Consider the following 21,458-nt stretch of genomic DNA (forward strand, 5'->3'; position numbering starts at 1 on the left):
TACTGCCATAAAACTACCCAGTTTTTTATTTAAGTACTACAATCAGGAACCCCATTTCGGTCTCTCGACCTATTATGTATGTCCCCACAATCTACAAGGGCTTTACCAGCAAGCTCTTTAATAGGGTCTAAGAAATATGTTTTACTGCCCCAAGTGGTTGTAGATGATCTAAAGTTTTACAGATTTACTTATTGTTGGGGGAGTAGGAAGTGTAGTTAATTATTTCATAAATGTATATTAACTTATTTTTTTCCAGAATTTGTTAATTGTTTTTGATGTTCCAGAAGTGACTAATCCTGGAGAACCATACTTCTGAGACAACTGCATTCAGAATTCTGACACAGAATTATACATGGTCAGGAGTGGGAGTAATCTTTTACATCTTGATGGTGATCATGAAGGTTGTCAGAAATTCCCTTCATCATTAAAAATAAATCCAACTGATACCAGAAGGGAACCTAAACCAAATTACTGTGAAAGCCCAAGGACTCTAGCAACTTTATAGGTAGTGGTCTGTCGAGGAAATACAGAAATCTTAGGAATCTGACTAGGAATAATTACCATTTTAAATTGCTATACAGAATGGCAACTTTAACAAAGGCTTTTAAAAGATGTTTATAATACTACTGGTAAATCACATGGCGGAGTGTAGAGAGTTGTAAGTTTAAATTTGGACACTCATCCACATACTTCAGAAGAGACAATATTGATAGTTACTCAGCAGAACTAGAAAAAAACCTTCAAATTCTTGCCTTGCAGACATACCTATCTATGAGTTTGGAAAATGAAGAAGGAAGCAAAGGAAGGCATATGAAGAAGCCAATTCTTTTCCTTAAGTTGATAGTTCCTTTTACCTTGTCTCACCAGCATATTTTGTGAAGCATTCATTACCTGATCAAGAGGTGGCATTACTTCAAAAATATCTCAAACGGTTTCTTGCATTTTGCATGTCAATTTAGATTTTAAAAAGGCCTTTTGTTTCATTTGATGCAAACATATTAAGTCAGCCTTCACTATATAACTAGTGAACTGTGCTGCATTGGCTGCCTTTTTGTGCTCTCTGTGTTATTCATTGGCAGGATTGTTGCTAAAGGGCCAAATCAGAACTTAGTCAACTACTGCTATGGCAGCCCCAGGAGTGAGCCTCAGGTCAGTTCTGCCACTCGAGATTTGCAAGACAGCCTCTTGGATTTCGTTACATTCTGTCCCTACATTGTGCCATGGTGACATTCATCTGGCTGTGTTACAAGGTTTGCTTCTTGCATGAATGCCCAACTCTTCCCTCAATCTTGTCTAGAATCCAAGAGTCTCTATTCCTATTGTCAGAAAGCATAATATAATTTTAAAAAAATCACAGTGCATATCTGAGTGTCTATAGATATAAAATATATGTCTTTGAAGCATGATACACGGTGCCATCAAAGGAAGGGTCTCAGTTTGTACAATACTTTTCAGGATCACTCAAGACTTGCAAACTCATGTCTTAAGTTTTGGATATGCTCCTCTGTGAACTGCAGCCACTTTTCAATGTAATATATTAAATTTCTTGTTGGAACTGCATATTTGAGTTCAAACATGGAGTCCCATTAGAAAAACAAAGCTTTTAAACAACTGGTAGTGGCTGAGAGAGAAAGGTTTTGAAGACACTCATGGGTGACATTTAATATTTTTGTATGCTTAAAATTTCTCTTTATTTAAGAGCATCAAGAAATGGAATGGTCAATAGTATTATATAAACTCAGAAAAATTCTATGAGACAAAATACATAAAGGCATGATGTTTAGATATCAAGAGGATAGGCACAAGTCAGAGTCTTACAATATTAAAAAGCTGATGAAATAAAAATATTTCTGCATTATCTGAAAAAAAGATTTTGTTCTTGTTTCCTAGAAAAACATATCAGTTTTTGATAAACAGTGACGTATTAATAAAATGCTTCAATCCAACACACCTGCCAGTGCTGAGTCACAGCATTCCACACTCCCACCTTCCCTGTATGACTAGTAGCCACCAACTGGTTGCCAATGAAGAAGAGAGCATCTACAGGGACTCCAAGACTGAACACTCCTACAAAAAACAGAGTCTATGAAGCTGGTTTTCAGAACAAATACAGAAAAAGAAAGGAAAAAAACCCCCCCACCAAAGATGGACTCTCCCTCTCCTCTCTTTTAGAGTACGTCTACACTGACGGCGGCAAAGTCGCCGCCATCAGATCGACTTATCTGGATCGACTGAGTGGTCAGTGTAGACCCGCTCAATCGATCAGGAATTCGACATACTAAAACCACCTCCTCAAGTGGCGCAATGCAGTGAAGATACCATGCAGAACAGAAGTACAGCAGTCGACGGGAGTTACGCAAGCTACTCTGTGTAGTTTGCATAATTCCCATTGACTACCGCCGAATCACCGGGTAAGTGTAGCCCAAGCCTTATTTAGACATATAATGAATTTAAACTAGTTTTACTTCAACATGAAGTAATTTGCTGATGCAGTCAATGTTTCTTTTGGGGGAAAAGTGATGTTGCAATATAATAATAAATTTCTTGTTCGTCTATAGCTACCTTTATCCAATTAATTTATGGACATTAACTAATCAAGCATCAAAATACTGTAGTAAACTCAAATTTGAAAACAAGCGCTAATTTATAAATGCACAGCTGAAGCTGATCAAAAGTGCTCTCCACAGATGATGAAGAGCTCACACAAATTTGGCAAGAATTGTCAAAAACATAACTAATGGTAATATGAAGGATGCAGGAAATTGTCTTTTGAATAAAACTTTTAGGAATATAGTTAACAGAAAATAAAACAAACATGTTTTCTTTTTGTGCGTGTGCTATAGAAGCAACCTCAGTACCTAAAGGAACTATCACAGGCAAATATAATTAAGCAAGAAAATATATCACTTTTTATTTCTTTTTAACTTGCAGAAAGATGGGTCTTGTAGTCATTACTAGGAACATACACTCGAATGGATACACATTTAAAACTAATTCTGAAAGATGTACCTATCAGGATATACTGGAAGATCCTTTACAATGAACATGATTTTTGCAAGTGCCCAAATTTGGCTTTTGGAAATTGTTTTTGGTGGTATTTGACTAATTGTTACTGTAAACCCTGCCTCCAAGGCTGTGTTTATACTAAAAACCTTACAGCGGCACAGCTGCACCACCGCAACTGGGCCGCTATAAGTTCTCCCGTATAGCCGCACTATGCCGATGGGAGAGAGCTCTCCTGTCAGCATAATTAAACCACTCCCCATGAGTGTTGGTAACTATGTTGGTGGAACAGTGTCTCCCACCAACATAGCGCTCTCCACACCGGTACATCTGTTGGTAAAATGTATGTCGTTCAGGGTCGTGTTTTTTTTATACCCCTGACCGATAAAACGGCTAGCATAGACATATCTTAAGACTAAAACATCTGTTCATGCTCAGCCAATCATAGATATTGCAATTAGTTAACAATGAAGATTAACACTGTCAAAAATAACAGCCATGCATGTATGAGCAACCAAATAATAAAATTAACAGTTTGCTCAAAAAATATCAGTCTGATAAGAGTTGTTGAACCAATAATTAGGATATATGAAGCAGTACTACAAAAATAATAGGCCCTTATTTTTTCCTTCTTTAAAGTCTTACACCACATTTTTCTACACATTTCTCACTGTTTCACCACCCACCATTAGAGTTAGTGGTACTTTCACTAGTCACTACCCCAATTACTGGATGTTAACCAGTACTGATATCAAAAGAGGCTCATGAGACAAAAAACTGAGATGAAGTTTTGATGTTTTAATTTTCTGAATTCTCATCATCATCATATAAATAGGAAACTGAGTCAACCTAAATACTGCAAGCTGACTCATTCTCTTCACTGCAAAACCTATTATTTCCTTCTAGTTCCACTAAGTTATCATGATGGCATTCAGGCCAGGTCCACCATAAACTTTCATTGATATAACTACATCACTCAGTGGTGTGAAAAATCCACACCCCTAAGTAATGCAGTTATACCAAACTAACCCTCGGTGTAGACAGCGCTATGTTGACGGGAGGACTTCTCTCGTTGACACAGCTACTGCCTCTCGTAGAGGTAAATTAACTACGCTCACAGGAAAAGCGCTCCTGTCGGAGTAGTAGCATCTTCACTGAAGCACTACAGCGGCACAGTTTAAGTGTAGATATGCCCTCAGTCTTGCTCAGGTTCTAATATGATTGGTACTGACTGACAAGCTTAAATGAGCTTACTAGAACATTTAGTATGTAATCAAACTGTTTTTAAAGAGTCACAGCAAATCAACACTGAAGAGTTTTCATCGTTTTCCAAGTTTGTTTTCTTGGGGGTGATTTGGTAGGATGCTTGCCAGCTAGATCAATCAGAAAAGAAGTAACCCAATACTAAATACTGTAGGCTTGTAAGCATAAACCTATCTTCTTTCATTATAAAATTTATCATTACTCATGAGGATACATACACTGCCAAGTAAGGAGTTTCTCGATGTACAGTTGTCTATTGTACTGACATTTACAGTAAGTTACATAAAGATCTTATACAGCCACTTAAATGTTTTAATAAATAATATAGCTGTATATGTCCAAATGCTGTGCAAATGCCTCTGCTAAAACTCAGCATAAGCCTCTTCAAGAGTATTTAAACATCGGAAATCCCAAATAAACTTTATTTGGATAAATTCAAATGACAAAAAATCAAGATGCCTTTTCAAACAAAAGGATAATAATCTACTATGCTCTATGATGGCAGTCAATAAGTTTGTTACCAGTGCTTTAATTATGATGCCAAACGATTTTTCAGGTCATGGGGTATCATCTCTGATACAGACTATATTCAGCAATACAAGGCACATAAAAGCAGGCAATAAAAAAAAAAAAAAAAAAAAACAGGGACACTGAGGGGTGGGAGGAGGAGGGGGAGGGGAGGAGAACAACTAGAACTGATTACTCCAGAGAAGGATACGGTTCAGGGAAATCAAGAAAGACAGCTTGAATGGTCTGAAGGAATTTAAAGTGTCACTCCTGCTTAGGCTCAACAATCTTGAAGGCCATCTACAGGGAAGACGATGGTATAAATAATGACAGGTTCCTGTCTTAAGGGGCCCTCTCAGTAAAACACTGCTTATAGCAGCAATCCACCAGTGGTGTCCTACGTAAGTAATATTGAAAGGAGTACAGCCTCTGGGAGAGCTCTATCATGGAGATGCCAGCCCTTGCAATTTTCTGTGGATGGTGCTGTCAGGTTCTGAAGAGCATTTGTAACAACAAATTGTTTCTTTTACAGGACATGGAAAAACTACTGCCTCACTATCCCAAGGCAGGGCTACAAACATTTGACTCTGCAAGAGAAACAGGCCAGTAAAACTATTTTATTGTTGTGTTACCAGATTGCTTAATTTAACCGAATTGAGGGAAGTGGGGAATCCCACACATTTTAGTTATAATAGCAATTTAAAAACAGAAATGTGCAACACAATCTAACACTGACAAACACGCACAATACAGCTGGTCAGAACGTTTCAAATAAAAAAAATTATATAGAAATTTTTAAGACAGAATTTTTCATAAACATTTTGATTTTTCCAAAGTTTTCCATGTTCAAAAATGTGATAGCAACTTTCATCAAAAACATTTAGACTGTTGTTGCTCTGAAAACTGTTTCTTTTCTGGTTTCTGTTGTTTTGTTGTTTTATTGACAGTACATTTTAACTGGTCAAATTAGTCACACAGCAGGATCCTTTCAAAACTGAAATATTGTTTTCATAATTTTCAGATTTTAAAATAAAAAAATCTGTTTTCAAACATTCTCAACACAAAAGCTAGACACTTATATAACAATAAAAATGATTTTTAACTTCTGCCTGTTCCTATGTGGAATATTTGAAGATCTGATATAAAAAAATAACATTGCAGGTAAAGTGCCAGCTTAGGAGAAAATTAACCCAAAAATATCCACGTGCTGACATAAGCGGCAATAGTGAAGCAGTGCTACTGTGGCAGTTACAGCTATATTTATAAAAGCACCCAAGAATTTTCAGCCAGTTGGCTTAAGAGTTTAATGATTTCTCTGAAAAGAGAAGAGTCATATAATGGAATATCTAACAGACCCTTCTCACTGCTGGGAGAGAGGAAGTTGAAGATAGTATTTCTATTTTTAGTGTGTAGAATTGTGTAGTAATGTTGTGCAGTATTACATCTTTCAGAAATGTAGCTTTTATGATGGTAGCACTACTAGTTTCTTAACATTATATGGTTCTCTTTTCACATTTTTCTTAAAAGGAGAAAATAATTTAAAAATCTAGATGATGTTTTATGCTAATAACTGCACTCTCTCTTATTACTGATTAGAAAGCCAGTCCATTTAGGATAGAAAGAGCTGGGTTCTATTCCCCATCCTACCACAGAATTCCTGTGTGACCTTGTGCAAGTCACTTCACCTCTTTGTGATTCAGTTTTCCCACCTGTAATATAAGGATGATAATGCTTTCTCATTTCTCAGGGCTATTGAAAAGCAATATTCATTAATTTTTGTAAAGTGCTGAGAGACCACTGTGAACATCAAGAAAAATTAAATATCTATAAACAAAGAAAAACCTTAAACCATGCATCCCAAAATACAAGATTAAAGTAAACTTTGTCTTTATTTTAAATAAGCCAACCTGAACTGAAACTCCCAAATATTTTAAACCATATTTAATAATTTCACACTAATCACATTAGCCTTAAGTCTTTTAGTGTTAAAAGGAAAGAGCGATAGAGAATGAACTAAACAAATTGCAGCAAATTTCAGAAAAACGTCTGAATTAACAAATTACAATTATTCTTGGTACTAAGCTTATTAAATTAAATCTACGGTGACAGTAGTTTATGGCTGGAGGAAACAGATCGACTTACATACTATTCTTGGAATTGCAATCTTCTTCTCTTTCTCCAAAAGTGTCATTGTTTGAATTTTTAAGCAATTATATATTTTAATAAATCAGACAAGCTATCAATCACAGCTGTACTGAGGAATGCTTGCTTCTCTGAAAACCTTTTTCATACATATATGACCTCTAGTACTGTGAACCCTTTGGTGATAAACCATTTGGGACCCAGAATTACATGCCCACACTAATTTAATTTGTATTTTTGTTTAAAATGCTGGCTACTGGTGGCAAATTGTGGTCCTAAATAGAATTTTGGAGAATTGCATTTTATGAGAAGACTAGCAAAAGTAGACCTTAAAAGAAAAAGATCTAAAATATGACCTCTGATACAACAAAGCACGAAAAAAGGAGGACAACAAGTTGGCAGTCCTTATAGGATGCACCTAAACTGTAATAAAAGACTCGTGGCATGGCCGAGGCTGGCCTAAGTCATCTGACTGGGGCTCACAGGGCTCAAGCTGCAAACAGCAGTATAGTTGTTCAGGCTCCTCACGGGATTTCGGAGCCCAGGCTCCACACTGAGCCCAAATATCTACGCTACAATTTTTAGCCCCGCAGCCCGAGCCCTGCGTGCCAAAGTCAATTGACCTGGGCTCTGAGACTTGGTGCCATGGGTTTTTATTGTAGTATGGATGTACCCTTAGCCTTTCACCTCAAAGTCTTCTGTTCAAATCCAACTTGTAGTGCTAAAGAACTGAATCTAACAGATTGAGTTAAACTCTAATCCACATTGTCAGATTAATTAAAACTACCAATGACATTTTAACATGAATGGTGGCTCTGAATTGCCTCTGCCTAAGAAAGGGACTCTGATTTTTGGACTGTATTTCTTTTCACTCATTCAGAAGGAAGCTTCTCCAGATCAAAATGAAGGGCAGAAAAGTAAACCTAAAAATTCTAATATTAGATTGCTGTACCAAGATTTATTTTTTATTAAGTCTGTGTAAACACTTGTTATAAATTATATAGTAAGACTATCCGAGACTATATTTTTATGGATCAGAAGATACTAGCAGTAAGAAATCATCAAAACTGTCATACCCACCAATTTCACTACCGCTACCACCATCCTGAATGCTCCACAGGATGATGCTACTCTCAGAGGCAACCGCAACCATTTTATCTTTGTCCCCATGAGGGCCTCCAACAACTTTGGCATTCAGAGCCACTCTTTCGATTGTCCAATCCAAATATGGACTTGTGAAAACCTGTTGCCATCCTGAAGATTCTTTGATTCTGGAACGGAAGAGAATTAAAAAAAAAAAGTTTCAGAAACACACTTTCCAAACAGCCTCAGTTTGGAGTTTGTATTATAGTCAGTTAATAATGTAAGATAATTACATTTCCTTTAAGCAATAAAACAATATCAAATGATGGATAACACACTCTTCACAGGCCTAAAACCGCAAAAGACAGGAATTGTGGATAATATACTGTGTTAAAAGTTAACTTACTGGGCTTTGGTAATGCAAAAACATATGGTCCTCTGCTAGGCAGCCTCAGAAAAATGGGTGATACTGTGAGCTGCAACACCCAGCCAGAAGGAAACAAGTAAAGGATGGAATTTTAGTCTTATTGTCCTCGTTTTGCCAGTTTAAGCCAGACCTTTAAGGTTCTGCCCCCACACAACAGTGGCTAGGTATTCTACTTATGCTCCACCATATGTGACTTATATAAAAAATTCTGTATAGCTATGCTATCTAATAAATACAGCAATCTCACCATCATCTCTACTCCATTTCTATTTCCTGCCACTTTGCTGCTCCGTGTGATCTAGAAGAACTGCATGACATTGCCTAGAAACATTATTTCTAAATAATTCTTTGCCAGTGCTTCAGAGGTTTACTTTGTAATTCAATGTCACTGACACACAGTACAATACAGAAGACCATAAGAAAGGATGCAACACATAGAAGGTGGAGGGCAAGAACACCAGTAAATGGAGAAGTGGAAAAAAAAAACTGGTAGTGTAACAGACAAAAAACAGAACACTTACAGAGGAAAAAACATTGAAGAGTAAGGCAGAATAGAAGAAAAAGATGATTAATGAAACAGTACACAAATGTTATAAAACATATTTGATTAAAAAGGTAAAATACTTAAATGAACAATTATTTAAAAGTTACAAAGAAGCAAGATATAATATTGCAATTCTTATAAAAAAGGCTGTATTTTCACTTTTACTCCTTCAAATTTCAAACTGATACCATTTTACAGTAAATCAAATCCTACCTTAAGTCCCTATATGCATTCTGCATGAGTTTTAATGAAAATAAGACTTTCTAATTAAGTCTGATTTTACTCCACCTGTCACAGCAAGAAGGCAAAAACACAAGAGGGTGTTTTAACACTTTTGGATTACTTCTTTTTTGTGTGAAATTAACAAATCAATTTGCCCACATATACAATAACAAAATGTATATTAAAATGAGTAAAAGACCAGGACCACCCCTGGTGTAAACACACAACTTAATGCGAGTTGCATTCTGTTCATCTAGGGAAGATTTTGGCCTACTAGATCTCATTCACAATTCAAGACTCCATTTCAGCCTAGCTTAAGCCGAATAGGGGTACCTCTTTTTCCCCTTGAAATATTAGGATCAGTGAGTTTGGTGAATGCAGCTCTTGCATTACAATTAATTTTAGGTGTTTATATTTTTATTTACATCTATGAACGTGAATGCTTTATGCCCAAATATGTAAATTACCATCTTGGACATTTTTTCTGTTTACCTGTATGCCTCTTTGATCAAACCAGTAATAATCTAGGCTATTAAAATATATAACTCCAGAAACAGCTCTAGCAACTGTAGCTCAGTCATTTTTCTTGTAGGACTGCATTGTAAAAAGTTCTTGGATACGTACAGATGTCAATTACTTAAATTCATGAATTTAAGAGGTTTTAAAACATTCCACAGTTTTGATTTGCAAGATGAAATGCTACATTTTTTAAGGATGAGCTGTCTATTTTTCTGTAGGCTTTACAAAAACATCTTTTTTCTTTAAATATTTAAAGTATGAGACATGTTTGACATGTTCATTTATCATAAGTCCTTTCAAATATTTATTTTGTAAATATAAAAGAGACTTAAAAATATTTCTAACCACATGGGCTTCACAGCCCAATTCAATGTAAACCACTGCTTTAGGACTTTAAAAACAGTTTTAGTAACAGCAACTTCTTCTCTAGCCTTTACATTCTGAGGCAATGCTACCTCAAGATATCCAAACAATCTGGTTTAAGGTATCATGCACAGGTATTAAATCAATATGCTAGCAATTCATAGGTGCACTTATTTTAAAATTACTGCCTCCCAGGTGCCAGATATTCTAAGAAATTCTGGAAAAATTCCATTAGTTCTAATGTAAATGGGAACAAGATAAAACAAGCCCCCTCTTCTCCCTAGGCTTCAGAGACAGAGCTCCAGTCCAAGCCACAACTTCAAAGCGCTGTCTACACAAATATTTTTAGAGCTCTAGCGCAAGCTCCGCTAGCCTAAGACTGTCAATCTGGCCCCAGAGGCTTGTTTTCACCAGCAGTGTAGACATACCCCAAAAACAAAGTTAGTCAGAAGATGGAGTTCTGGAAGAGGGGAAGAATAATAGGAAGACTATTAGCTTATATGGCTTGTTTTATGCAGGTCAGCCTAGATGAGGAACAATAATGAAGTAGAGCATACAAGATTTAGAGAGAAGGAATTCAAAAGTGAGCCATGCTTAATCAAGATCAAGGCAATAGAGTGACTAAGATGGTGAGCACTGGGCTATTGCTGGAAGTAGGTTACTAAATAATATGTATTAAGAAAATGCATCTGTAAAGCAAGTTTTGTACCCATTTTTTACTGAACAGTCTGAGTTACTTGTTTACAAATATCTTACATACATATCCTATTGCATAATGGCTGAGTAAAGCAACAAATTCTTATTTGGCCACTACATAGCCCAGTTAAATAGCTAAAAAACTGAAGTTTTTAAGAACGAGAATACCAACCAGCCACTTTACGAACACACAAAAACAAGCAGATAGCCAGACAAATAGAAACTGACCTTTCCACTACAGAAGCACAAAGTGTTTCAAATATTGCAATGCTTTAATCTGCACACTTTTCCAAAACACCCATATTTTTTAAATTTTTGTTAGGTGTGCAGTAAGAGGAAGATTCAAAATGAATCTTCCAAAGATCTTAAAAAAAAAAAGAGAGGAAGTTACTCACTTCATGCAGTAACACTGGTTCTTCAAGATGTGCATCCCGATGGGTGCTCCACTGTAAGTCGTTCCCTATACGTGCTCCACTGTAGGTGTGTCTGCGTCCTGCACTGCTGATTGGAGAACTTTAGAAGCAGTGTCCATTGGGCCCGCACATACACTGACTTTCCTCATGCTGAGCCACAAGGTTAGCCAGCGTGCATGGGCTAACCATCCTCAGTTCCTTCTCTACAGCAGAGTTATAATGAGAATTCCGACATAAAGGGGAGGAGGAAGGGTTGTGAAGCACCCATAGGGATACACATTTCAAAGAACCATCGTTACTGCACATGGTGAGTAATTTCCTCTTCTTCTTCGAGTAGTGTCCCTATGGGTGCTCTACTGTAGGTGACTCCCGAGCAGTATCCCTTTTGGAGGGCTGAGATTTCAGAGTCCAGTCACTTTCAGATGATAGTACTGTGGAGCCGAAAATGGCATCGGAGGCAGAGTCCCCAGCAATCGCATAGTGCTCTGAGGGACTGATGCCCATGTTGCCACTCTACAGATCTCTGAGATAGGGACATCCTTGAAGAAGGTGACAGAGAAAGAAATCAATCTTGTGGAATGTGTATGGATTGAGATTGGAGAGGTCACACTGCGAATTTGGTAGCATGGACTGATGCAATCTGAGACCCACTTAGAGTCATTGCGCTGATACTGCTGAACCCTTGGATCTTTCTGCCATGGAAAGGAAGAGTTTAGCAGACTTCCTGAAAGCCTTTGTCCTATCAAGGTAGAAGGCCAGAGCTCTCTTAACATCAAGGGTATGTAGTATGGCCTTCCTATTGTCTTGGTGAGGCTTGGGGTAGAAGACAGAAGAAGTCAACAGTGTACCCTTATTGCCAAGAAGGCTAATAGCATATTTGGCTGCATTAGTAGGAGCACTTCCAGAGGATCAAGGGAAGTGATTATTTCCCTCTATTCGGCACTGGTATGGCCTCATTTGGAGTACTGTGTCCAGTTTTGGGCTCCCCACTACAGAAAGGATGTGGAGAAATTGGAAAGAGTCCAGTTGAGAGCAACAAAAATGATTAGGGGGCTGGAGCACATGACTTATCAGGAGAGGGTGAGGGAATTAGGCTTGTTTAGTCTGCGGAAGAGAAGAATGAGGGGGGATTTGATAGCAGCCTTTAACTACCTGAAAGGGGGTTCCAGGGAGGATGGAACTAGGCTGTTCTCAGTGGTAGTAGATGACAGAACTAGGAGCAATGGTCTCAAGTTGCAGCGGGGGGAGGTCTAAGTTGGATATTAGGAAAAACTTTTCACTAGGAGGGTGGTGGAGCACTGGAATGGGTTACCTAGTGTTATGCCAAGTAGAGCTCAATCACAGCTGCCTGCAGATTCTGGATACCAGGTGAGGAATAAAAACACGCCCACACCAGTTAGGTACACTTATCTTTAATCACGGCTTATGCTCCAAATAGCAGAGGGAGACCCTAACAAGCAGCTCTTCAATTCAGGCTGCAGGGGATCGATGCCACACAATCCAAGTGGATTCCTGGCCGAGTCTCATTGCGCAGTTTGCATTTCAAGCTTTTATACAGCATTCTCTAGGGAACAGCAAGCATTGGCTATTTTACAGCACATGACCTTCTTTCCTCACTTTCTCCTCCTTTTGGCACCCAAACAAGCTACACAGCGGGTTGCGAAACAAGCCCTGCAACTTGCTTAGGGTGCTGTGCCAGCAATTCTAATCAAACCGGTTCAGACTAGCCCCGCGGTGTCACTATCTCCAGCGCGTTACAAAATCTTCTGAGCCCTACCACTACACCTAGGGAGTGGTGGAATCTCCATCCTTAGAGGTTTTTAAGATGCGGCTTGACAAAAGCCTTGGCTGGGATGATTAAATTGGGGTTGGTCCTGCTTTGAGCAGGGGGTTGCACTAGATGACCTCCTGAGGTCCCTTCCAACCCTAATCTTTTATGATTCTATAGGAAAGTGAATTGATTGATTCATGTGAAACGGGAAGGCTACTTTAGGAATGAGTTTTGGATGCGGCCTTGTCTAGAAAGAATAGGTACCTTAGTGAACAGGTGACTATGGGTTTGAAGGAGGGCCTAGTCAGCCCCTACAGAATAAGCTTTAGGTCCCATGTGGGGGTAAGAAGGTTGAGGGAAGAAGTTTGTTATACCCTTAAGAAACCTTTTAGTAGCTGGGTGCGACAGATCTAGTACCCCTCTCTGGGTTGACGAAAAGCTGTGACATCTGCTAGGTGGACCCTAAGAGAGCTTAGGGATAATTCTGATTTTTAAGGGTCAGAGCATATTCCTAAATATGTGGAAGAGCTGCTGATGTTTTCGCCAATAGTTGTCACTCCTGAATGATGGCCTTGAAGGATTCCCGATGACTCTCTGGCAATTTATCAATAAAGTCATTCAGCTTACTTTAGTTTGTGTAACTGTATTTGCCATGAGCGCCTGGTAGTTGGTAATGTGCACTTGTAAATGGCCAAGGAATACACCTTCCTGCCAAAAAGATCAAAGAGCTTCCAATCCCTGTCGTACAGCGTTGCCCTGGGTGTTGTTGGCCAAGGGAATACACGGCATCCACTATGGGCTGGTTCACACTTACAGCGCGATTCGGCAGCAGTCGACGGGAGTTACGCAAACTACGCAAAGTAGTTTGCGTATCTCACATCGATTTCTCTGCTTCCCTTCTGAGCGCTATGCTACTTGAGGGGGTGGACTTATTCAGTCAACTTCCTGATCGATTGAGCGGGTCTCGCTAACCACTCAATCAATCAAGAAAGATTGATCTGGCAGCGACGAATTTGCCGCCGTAAGTGTAAACGTAACCTATGATGGAATTGGATGGCGGGTGGGAGAAAAAGAACTCTGATTCCTTCACAGGGATAGAATATTTCTTGTCTGCAGGCTTACATGTCAGGGCTACCAATGCTGGGGTTTGTCACACCATTTTAGATGGGTCTAGGATGGCTTCAATAATTGGTAGGGTGATCTTCAAGGAGGACGAAGAGTGGAGGATATCAAGGAGCTTGTGGTGTGTGTCCTTGACCTCCTCCAGTGGTATGACTTGTGAAAGGAGTCCCTTTTGTTGGATGTGGCTCTCGCCAAGGCAGCAGATGAAGAGAGTGCTTGTATGCAACTAGGATCACCTCGCTGCAAGTGCGGCGCTTCTTGAAGCCTGGGTGCCCTGAAGCCCTTGTCTGTGTGTGGGGGTTGGGGGGAGAGAGGAGGAAGGAGCAGCCCCCACACACACTGTGGGGTTGACAAAAGAACAAAATCCTTTTCTTTTTCTTAAGGCAACAGCCAAAGAAAAGCAAATAAAGAAAAGAGGAAGCTAAAAATTAACTCTTTGACAATTGCTAACGATCTGCGAACAGACAGCTAAAGCTCCATCTCTAACCAGGGGCCACTGAGAAGGACAGAGCATGTGCGGGCCCAATGGACACTGCTACCAAAGTTCTCCAATCAGCAGCGCAGGGACACAGACACACCTACAGTGGAGTACCCACAGGGAATGACTTACAGTGGAGTACCCACAGGGACACTACTCAAAGAAGAATCTTGTGTTAAATACAGTTGATCAGCCAATTAAATCAAACTCCAGTGACAATTACCCAACTTTCTAACTCTCAATACTATCAAAAACTCAATTTTTAAAAAATGTAAACAAAAGTTTCAGTGGAAGTCCATCACTGCAAAAGCAAAAAATTCAGCAGCTGCTTTGGGAATGGGGTGAACTACTACAGTTATAAGATTTTCTCCATACAGCGTCTGCCAACACTACAACTGGCGTATCAGTACTCATTTTAAAAAAATGGAACACATGCAATGTTTGTGTTCAACTATCAAGTTAAATAAAACTATGAAATTTGCTAAAATTAGCAACATACTGTCCAGTAAATCAGCAATTACAACAGATTGCATAGAAGAAAGATCAAGTTAAAAACCCAATCCACCAGAAACTGCTGAGTCATTTATACCTATAGCAAACAGCAAAATGGGCATATGCAGCTACAATCCAGTTATGGTGGCCAGCTACTATCAGAACCTTTCGAGGATCCACAGGAAATCCTAGAAAATAGTAATGAAAAGAAAAGGGTTATCCTCAGTTTCAGACATCATTCTTTAACCAACAAATATACAAGGTCAGAGGCTAGGAGACCATACCCAAAATGGAATTGTATTCTCAAACTAGGACTTCCAAGACTGACTGTTTTGTAGAAATGAAGCTTTGCCTTCTCAGACAATGTGCACTGGCCATATATACAAACGAGCCAAGTACATGACTGACAGTGTTATATCAGTTTCTTCCATATCTGAATCCATACGGCTTTATGTTCTTTCGTAGGAGGCGGCAACACAGCTAATAATTATTAAATCAAATATCTCATAATAAGTAGAAACTGGCATGTAAACTGAATGAGGACTGTGCTCTTGCAAAAAAAGGGATTTTATCTGTAAGTAACTTGTAATGTGTGTCAAATTGGTCAAATATTTGAGACTAAGCTTCAAGTTTACCTATATGCTTACGGGGTGGATAAAACTATTTTATAAAAAAATGGAATTTTCAAAAACAATCATTTTAGGGGAGATAGCAAAGATCCCTTTATTTGGTTTGCCTAATACTTGCCATTATAAAAAAATTAATGTGACTTCTGAATACCTTTAACACCTACATTGCTTGAAGAAGGCATTAGACATTCAGCAATAGGAATAGCAATATGGAACAAGGGGCCTGTTTTTTGCTGGTCCATGGAAACCAGTCAGGTTTGGCTGAGTTACAATGTGTTAGAAATCACCATTTCTTGACAAGTCTGGGAAAGTACAGCTTTTTTTGGCCACATACCAAAAATGCTGATGATTCTAAAGGTCTGCACATGCACCCTGTCTCACTGTAGCATTCCACAGAGAGCTGAACCTCTGGATAGGACACAGATATAAAATGGATCCAGCAGCAGAATCAGGAGACACTGAAGAGGAGGTGGTTAAACCACAATAGGAGAGGTGGGGGTGGACAGGACTGTGGGGGATACATAGCCTTGAGGAGCACACACAGCAAGGAGGGCTTGTGACAGGGTCACAATACTTATGCTGGAAGGAGTTATGGCTGTAATCAGGAAGATCTTTAATAGCTAGGCAATCAAAGACCTTGTTAAATCCAATGGGCGTGCTAATGACCCTTTTTCAGACTAAATGGATGGAGCACTTAAGCCCCTTTGTGGATAAGATAGCTGGAGATAACAGTAGCTACTGCCCAAGGCAATTGACTGCACAGTGATGCCTTAACAGGGGGTAAACCACATGGCCTGAGGCGAGGATGGGTGTGAGACTAGTTGCTAATGCTAGGGGATTGTTTGGCAAGCTATGCATAGGTAAAAGGGAGAAAGCCACCAGAGAGCAAGAAAAGCAGTTATGAGAGTTGCCCTGAAAGAGAGCAGAAGGACAGAGGTCATTGGGGAACAGGACCCGCTGAAGAGACAGGTGCCAGTTTGTTTCTATGGGAAAGTTTCAGTTTGTTCAGGGAAACACTATTTGTAAATAAAATAGGATTGCATGAAAGAAATATGCAACTTGTATCATTATTTTCTGCTCCTAACAGAAATAACCCTGCATGCCCCTAATATTGTCTAACCAGTTGGGAAAAAGGGGCAACAATGTTCTTTGGAGGACAGAGCATAGGAGTGAAAGGGGAACACAAAAAAAGAGTGGGGTTACACTAAAGGACACAGTACACAACCACCATTGGGAAGAACACAGAAGAACACAATTTAATACAGGTCCTCCTCTAGCAGCTGGTCCACAGAGGCTAACACTCTTCTGCTGCTGCCAGGTACTGTGATGAATTCTTTAGCTCAAGTGGTAGAAGTTTGTGCTGCAGTGCTGAAGGCTCAGGGTTCGTATGCTGATTCATGAGAGGAAGGAGTTACAAATATAGCTATAGATAGTATAATCTGTTTTTGCCTTTTTAAAGAAAACTAGGAAAATACACACAAAAACTACATTAAAAGAACGCTGCACAGGTTTTAAAGTCAAGAACTTGAAAGTTAGGAAATGCCAGGTGAAGCAAGGTGACATGGACTCCCTCTGAGACTCACAAGGAGGGACAGGCTCTCTCTCCTACACCAGGCTTCAAGTTGCCTGTACATCTTAAATTATTATAATGCATATGCACAAGGGGGACAAACCCTTACCTTTCATAGGTAACCTTAATTCTGCCATTTCCTAACTTAGTAATGCTTGACATTGCAATCTTATCACTAACAGTTTTTCATATGTAATGTTCAAGTATTGCTGAATGTGCAGTTTATACTTAAACAGAAAAATACACCATTTGAATTTGAGTATAGACATATCATTAACCCCTTAACTTGGTATTTTCCACTGGAAATCCCACTGCCAACATGATGTGTTTAAAAAAAAAAAACCTCACACCCTGCCCCCCACAAAGTACATTAAAACTTTCCTCACCTAGCCTGACAGTGCCTTCTCCAGTACCAGCAAGTGTAGGTTGGACACTACCTCCTCGGACCTCACCTTCAGAGTAGTTCTGACCTGTTCTAACATCAGCACATGGCCCAGCAGTACTGTTTATTTTACGACAGGGAATGCCTACCAGAAGAAGGAAAGACATTTTGTCCTACTTCATTTATCTTTTATTGTACCATTTCTAAAACAGTTAATATACAAAGCACAATTAAAAACATTTAAATTCTTACTACATTTGGAAGTCATCTTTCAGAGTTGATAAAAGTTGTTCATGCATTTTATTTTCAAATCCAAATTTAATTTAATTGCTACAAAACTTAAACAAATAGATTGTTCTGTCAGGTTCATAAATCAATACCAGAAATCATAAAAGCATTTAATTTAGCCTAATGTGAAGCCTAATAGCCAAGAATGAATTTAGGTTCACAACTAAAAGTCAAAGTACACAGGTCACAGAGATGACATGATTACAGTAATGACCCAATGCAGTAACTAGCCCTCTTCGGCAGATGTCAAACATAGTTTAACTGCTAGTATAGGCAGGACAAAACCTCTTTCTGTAACAGTGTTGAAAGTGGTTTCTTCCCTTCTACACTAATAGTTAAACATTTCCCAAATGCGACCACCAGTGGATTTTTTTGAGGCTACGACAGCCTCCAAAGCATGGGCAGAAATTGGGACAGGGACAAAGCAGCTGCTGCTCCTAAATAGCTGTTACCAAGTGCATCCAGATGTGCTGTCTTGGTGTTTGCACTGGTACCACCAGCAGAGATCGGTGCCTTGCACTATTACAGTCTCCTCAGGAGCTCTGGATAGTGCCACTAGAGACACATGGGGTTGGTGTGCACAGTGCCAGAGGTGGCTTCTGTCAGTGGAGGCGGCTGTGGTGTTCAGCTACCAGAGCACTTTCCTGGGCAGCTCCCCAATGCCTGGCCGGGGCACGGGGAGCCTGTGACTCTGCAGGAGACCATTGAGTTCCCAACCAACCTTCTCCAGGGCAGGTTCTCACAGAAGGGCCACGGGAAGCAGGGTCAGAGATGGGCAGCACTCCCCCTGCGTGGGGCTGCACTCGCTGTTTACAGTTGCTGTAGCTACCGCAGCAGCTCAACAGCTCTAGGCTGCTGCAGGGCTTGGCAGCTCCACAGCAGGGTTTGCGACTCCTGCTCAGTGAGACGCTCCAAGCACAAAAATAGGAGCAAAATCTGGGTGTGCTGAATGGGGAGCTCTACTTCCTACCGCCTTCCTACTACATACATAAATTACACTAATTTGGATGTGTATATGTATATTGTTTTCCCTAAAGTTAATTAAGTATTTTAGGAAAAATTGTCAGAGCGGTCACCACAAGAGTCACACACTGAGGCCACCAAAAATTTTATTGAGACCCCTTTCGGCATTAGCTTGAGATGGCCCTATGCTAGCAACGGTTTTCAGCAACAGGCTAACTTTCCTACTTGTAGTTAAGACTCAAGGCACCAACTGCTCTGTTCAAGCCACTGTCGTTGATTGTGGAACTAACCATTCATTTTTTAATATGGCACATTGAGGTAATTTTTCAACAGGAAAAAAAAAGTTAATTTGCATTGAAAATCATCTTATTCTATGGAGAGATGAAATTATGAATCACCTCCCTCTCCAGGAAATGGTTTCACGTGAGAAACATTTATCTCACTTATATTGTAAAAAGGAAGCCTCTTGCGCAGTCTACTCTCAATTCTACTTTGTTTTACATTAATCCATTGTTTCCTAGTCATTTAATCGGCACTATTTCACAAAAGACTTGCAATACAAACGCACACCAAATTCAACAATGAAAGGACGTACTTCATATTGAACCAATAGGTATAGCCTACCCTCTTAGGCCTTTGCACTGGCACCATGGTAAGCTACATATCGCAGTAAAAAGCAGGCTGCATCCACATCATGGTGTGTAGCTACACGTGACAGTGAAAGGCTCTGGCAAGGGAGAGGCAGCAGGGAAAGACTCTGGCAGCATGGAGCTACTGGAGACTTTCCCCACTGCCAGAGCTTTTCCTTGCAGTGGCGAAAGGCTTTGGCAGCAACCTCTGAAGGGGAAAGGCTCTGGCAACAGGGAGCTGCCACAGCCTTTCCTCACTGCTGGAGCTTTTCCCTTCAGAGGGGAAAGCCTCTGGCAGTGGGATACTACACTGCTAAAAACAGCAGTGTAGACAGGGAAGACACTGCTTGAGCATGTAGAGAGCTGCGTAGGGTATATATCCTAAGGTTTGGCTGTGTCTTTATTCCACACACTTAAGCAGTGCTTCACCATCTACACAGCTATTTATACCCATGCTACAGGGGTGTATGTATGCAACACAGTGCCCTAAGTGTAGACGTAGCCTTAAAATTAAAGCCTCTACCATCAATAGTAGTTGTTCACCTGGACTACAGGTTAAAATGATGACTCCAAGCTGACAGACTTACATAATTATCCAATATAAGGATCAATGCATTGGAAGTGATATACGAAGTACACAGTGAAAGAATACAGAAGTACCTGGTGGAGGCAGATAGCCATGAAAAAGGACACTGCCACACGATGAGCGCTCCAGCTCTTCACATAAGAGAAGTCTTCTTACTAAACAAAATATATATTAACATCAAAAGCAAAGAACTTCAATGAAGTTTTATTTTCTCAAGCTTCTTTTTAAGAGGTTGATGAGATTTCAAAATATCTGCCTGAATATTGTCAACTTCAGCACGAATAAGTTCAGCAGTTTTCTGGCCCATAATTGTCCCAAGTCTTAGAATCATAAGTAGGTTGTTATTCTGGCAGTGCAACCATCAGGAACCACATAATTTTAATACAAACATTTACCTAAAGGGGTGATTCCATAAAATTCAGCTTCATGCCTGAGAACATTAATACTCACTCCCCTGGAAAAAAATAAAAAGAACAAAGGAAAGCAATGCCTTGATAACACGTTCTTTTATTTTTATATATAAACTAGGCGTTATATCTTGGGATATCATAAATTAAAAACTGGAAGTGTGTATTCGCACGATAAATATCAGACCTGAACCTATTGAAGCAGCTTATTTTAGTAAGTTAACACAATACTTCCATCCCAGAGTTGGACTCAGTCTATAGCTGGAGATATAGTAGTATTCACATAATTATAGGTACAGATCACTACATTAAAATTAAAAACACAGAAAAACCCATAGCAAAGATTTGACTGAGAAATGTAGTACTGAAATGGTTTAAATATATGAAATTGTATTCTACCGAAGTTTAATAAAGACTATCCATTCTGTCACCTGCATGAAACATGGAACTAAGGAAATAGGGCCTGAGTCCACAGATTAGACTGTGCTGGTGAGGAGCTTATAAAGTATCAGTCAGATCCCACAGTCACCTGATAGGATATCTGATTGATCAGTGGAATTAGAAAACTATCATTAGTTTTTTAAAGGATTTTTAAATTTCCACCCAAGTGAACTGTACTTAGAAGGATTTTTAGAAGAATTAGAACTTCTTACCGTAAGTCTAGCTCCTTTGTACGGAGAAAATTTAAAATGGGTGCAAATGCTGCTGGATCTCGATCAATAAATATCTACAAATAAAAACAGTTCATTTGTTTTCTGTATTAAGAGCTTGCTTTTGAGTAGCAACTGTATTACCTAGATAACATCTCTTTTAGAAACACTCTTGAGGTGCTCAGGAGTCTCATGTCCCATTATGGTCAGCGGGATTAAACCATGTGAGGCACTCCGCTCACAAGATTTAGCCCTGAATGTTTAGACACAAACAAAAAATCAAGAAGTTTCTTCCCAATCGTCTCTACA

At 39.4% G+C, this 21,458-nt stretch overlaps 1 protein-coding gene across 3 annotated transcripts in view; it reads right to left on the minus strand.

Annotated features, from left to right (window-relative positions):
- Positions 1-21,458, minus strand: part of KCTD3 (potassium channel tetramerization domain containing 3) — a 56,937-nt gene that overhangs the window by 16,815 nt on the left and 18,664 nt on the right. For all 3 annotated transcript variants that reach the window (XM_067564964.1, XM_067564963.1, XM_067564965.1), the window contains exons 4-10: positions 21,153-21,226; positions 20,488-20,546; positions 20,167-20,247; positions 17,631-17,771; positions 15,143-15,233; positions 7,996-8,186; positions 1,952-2,067 (exon numbers count right to left, since the gene is read on the minus strand). In XM_067564964.1, coding sequence (XP_067421065.1) covers positions 1,952-2,067; positions 7,996-8,186; positions 15,143-15,233; positions 17,631-17,771; positions 20,167-20,247; positions 20,488-20,546; positions 21,153-21,226 — 753 coding nt within the window. The remainder of the gene's footprint in view (positions 1-1,951; positions 2,068-7,995; positions 8,187-15,142; positions 15,234-17,630; positions 17,772-20,166; positions 20,248-20,487; positions 20,547-21,152; positions 21,227-21,458) is intronic.

Source organism: Emydura macquarii, unplaced genomic scaffold, assembly GCF_026122565.2.
Source record: "Emydura macquarii macquarii isolate MOO-44397 ecotype Brisbane River unplaced genomic scaffold, CSIRO-AGI_Emac_v2 contig_2676, whole genome shotgun sequence".
Taxonomy (NCBI): domain Eukaryota; kingdom Metazoa; phylum Chordata; order Testudines; family Chelidae; genus Emydura; species Emydura macquarii.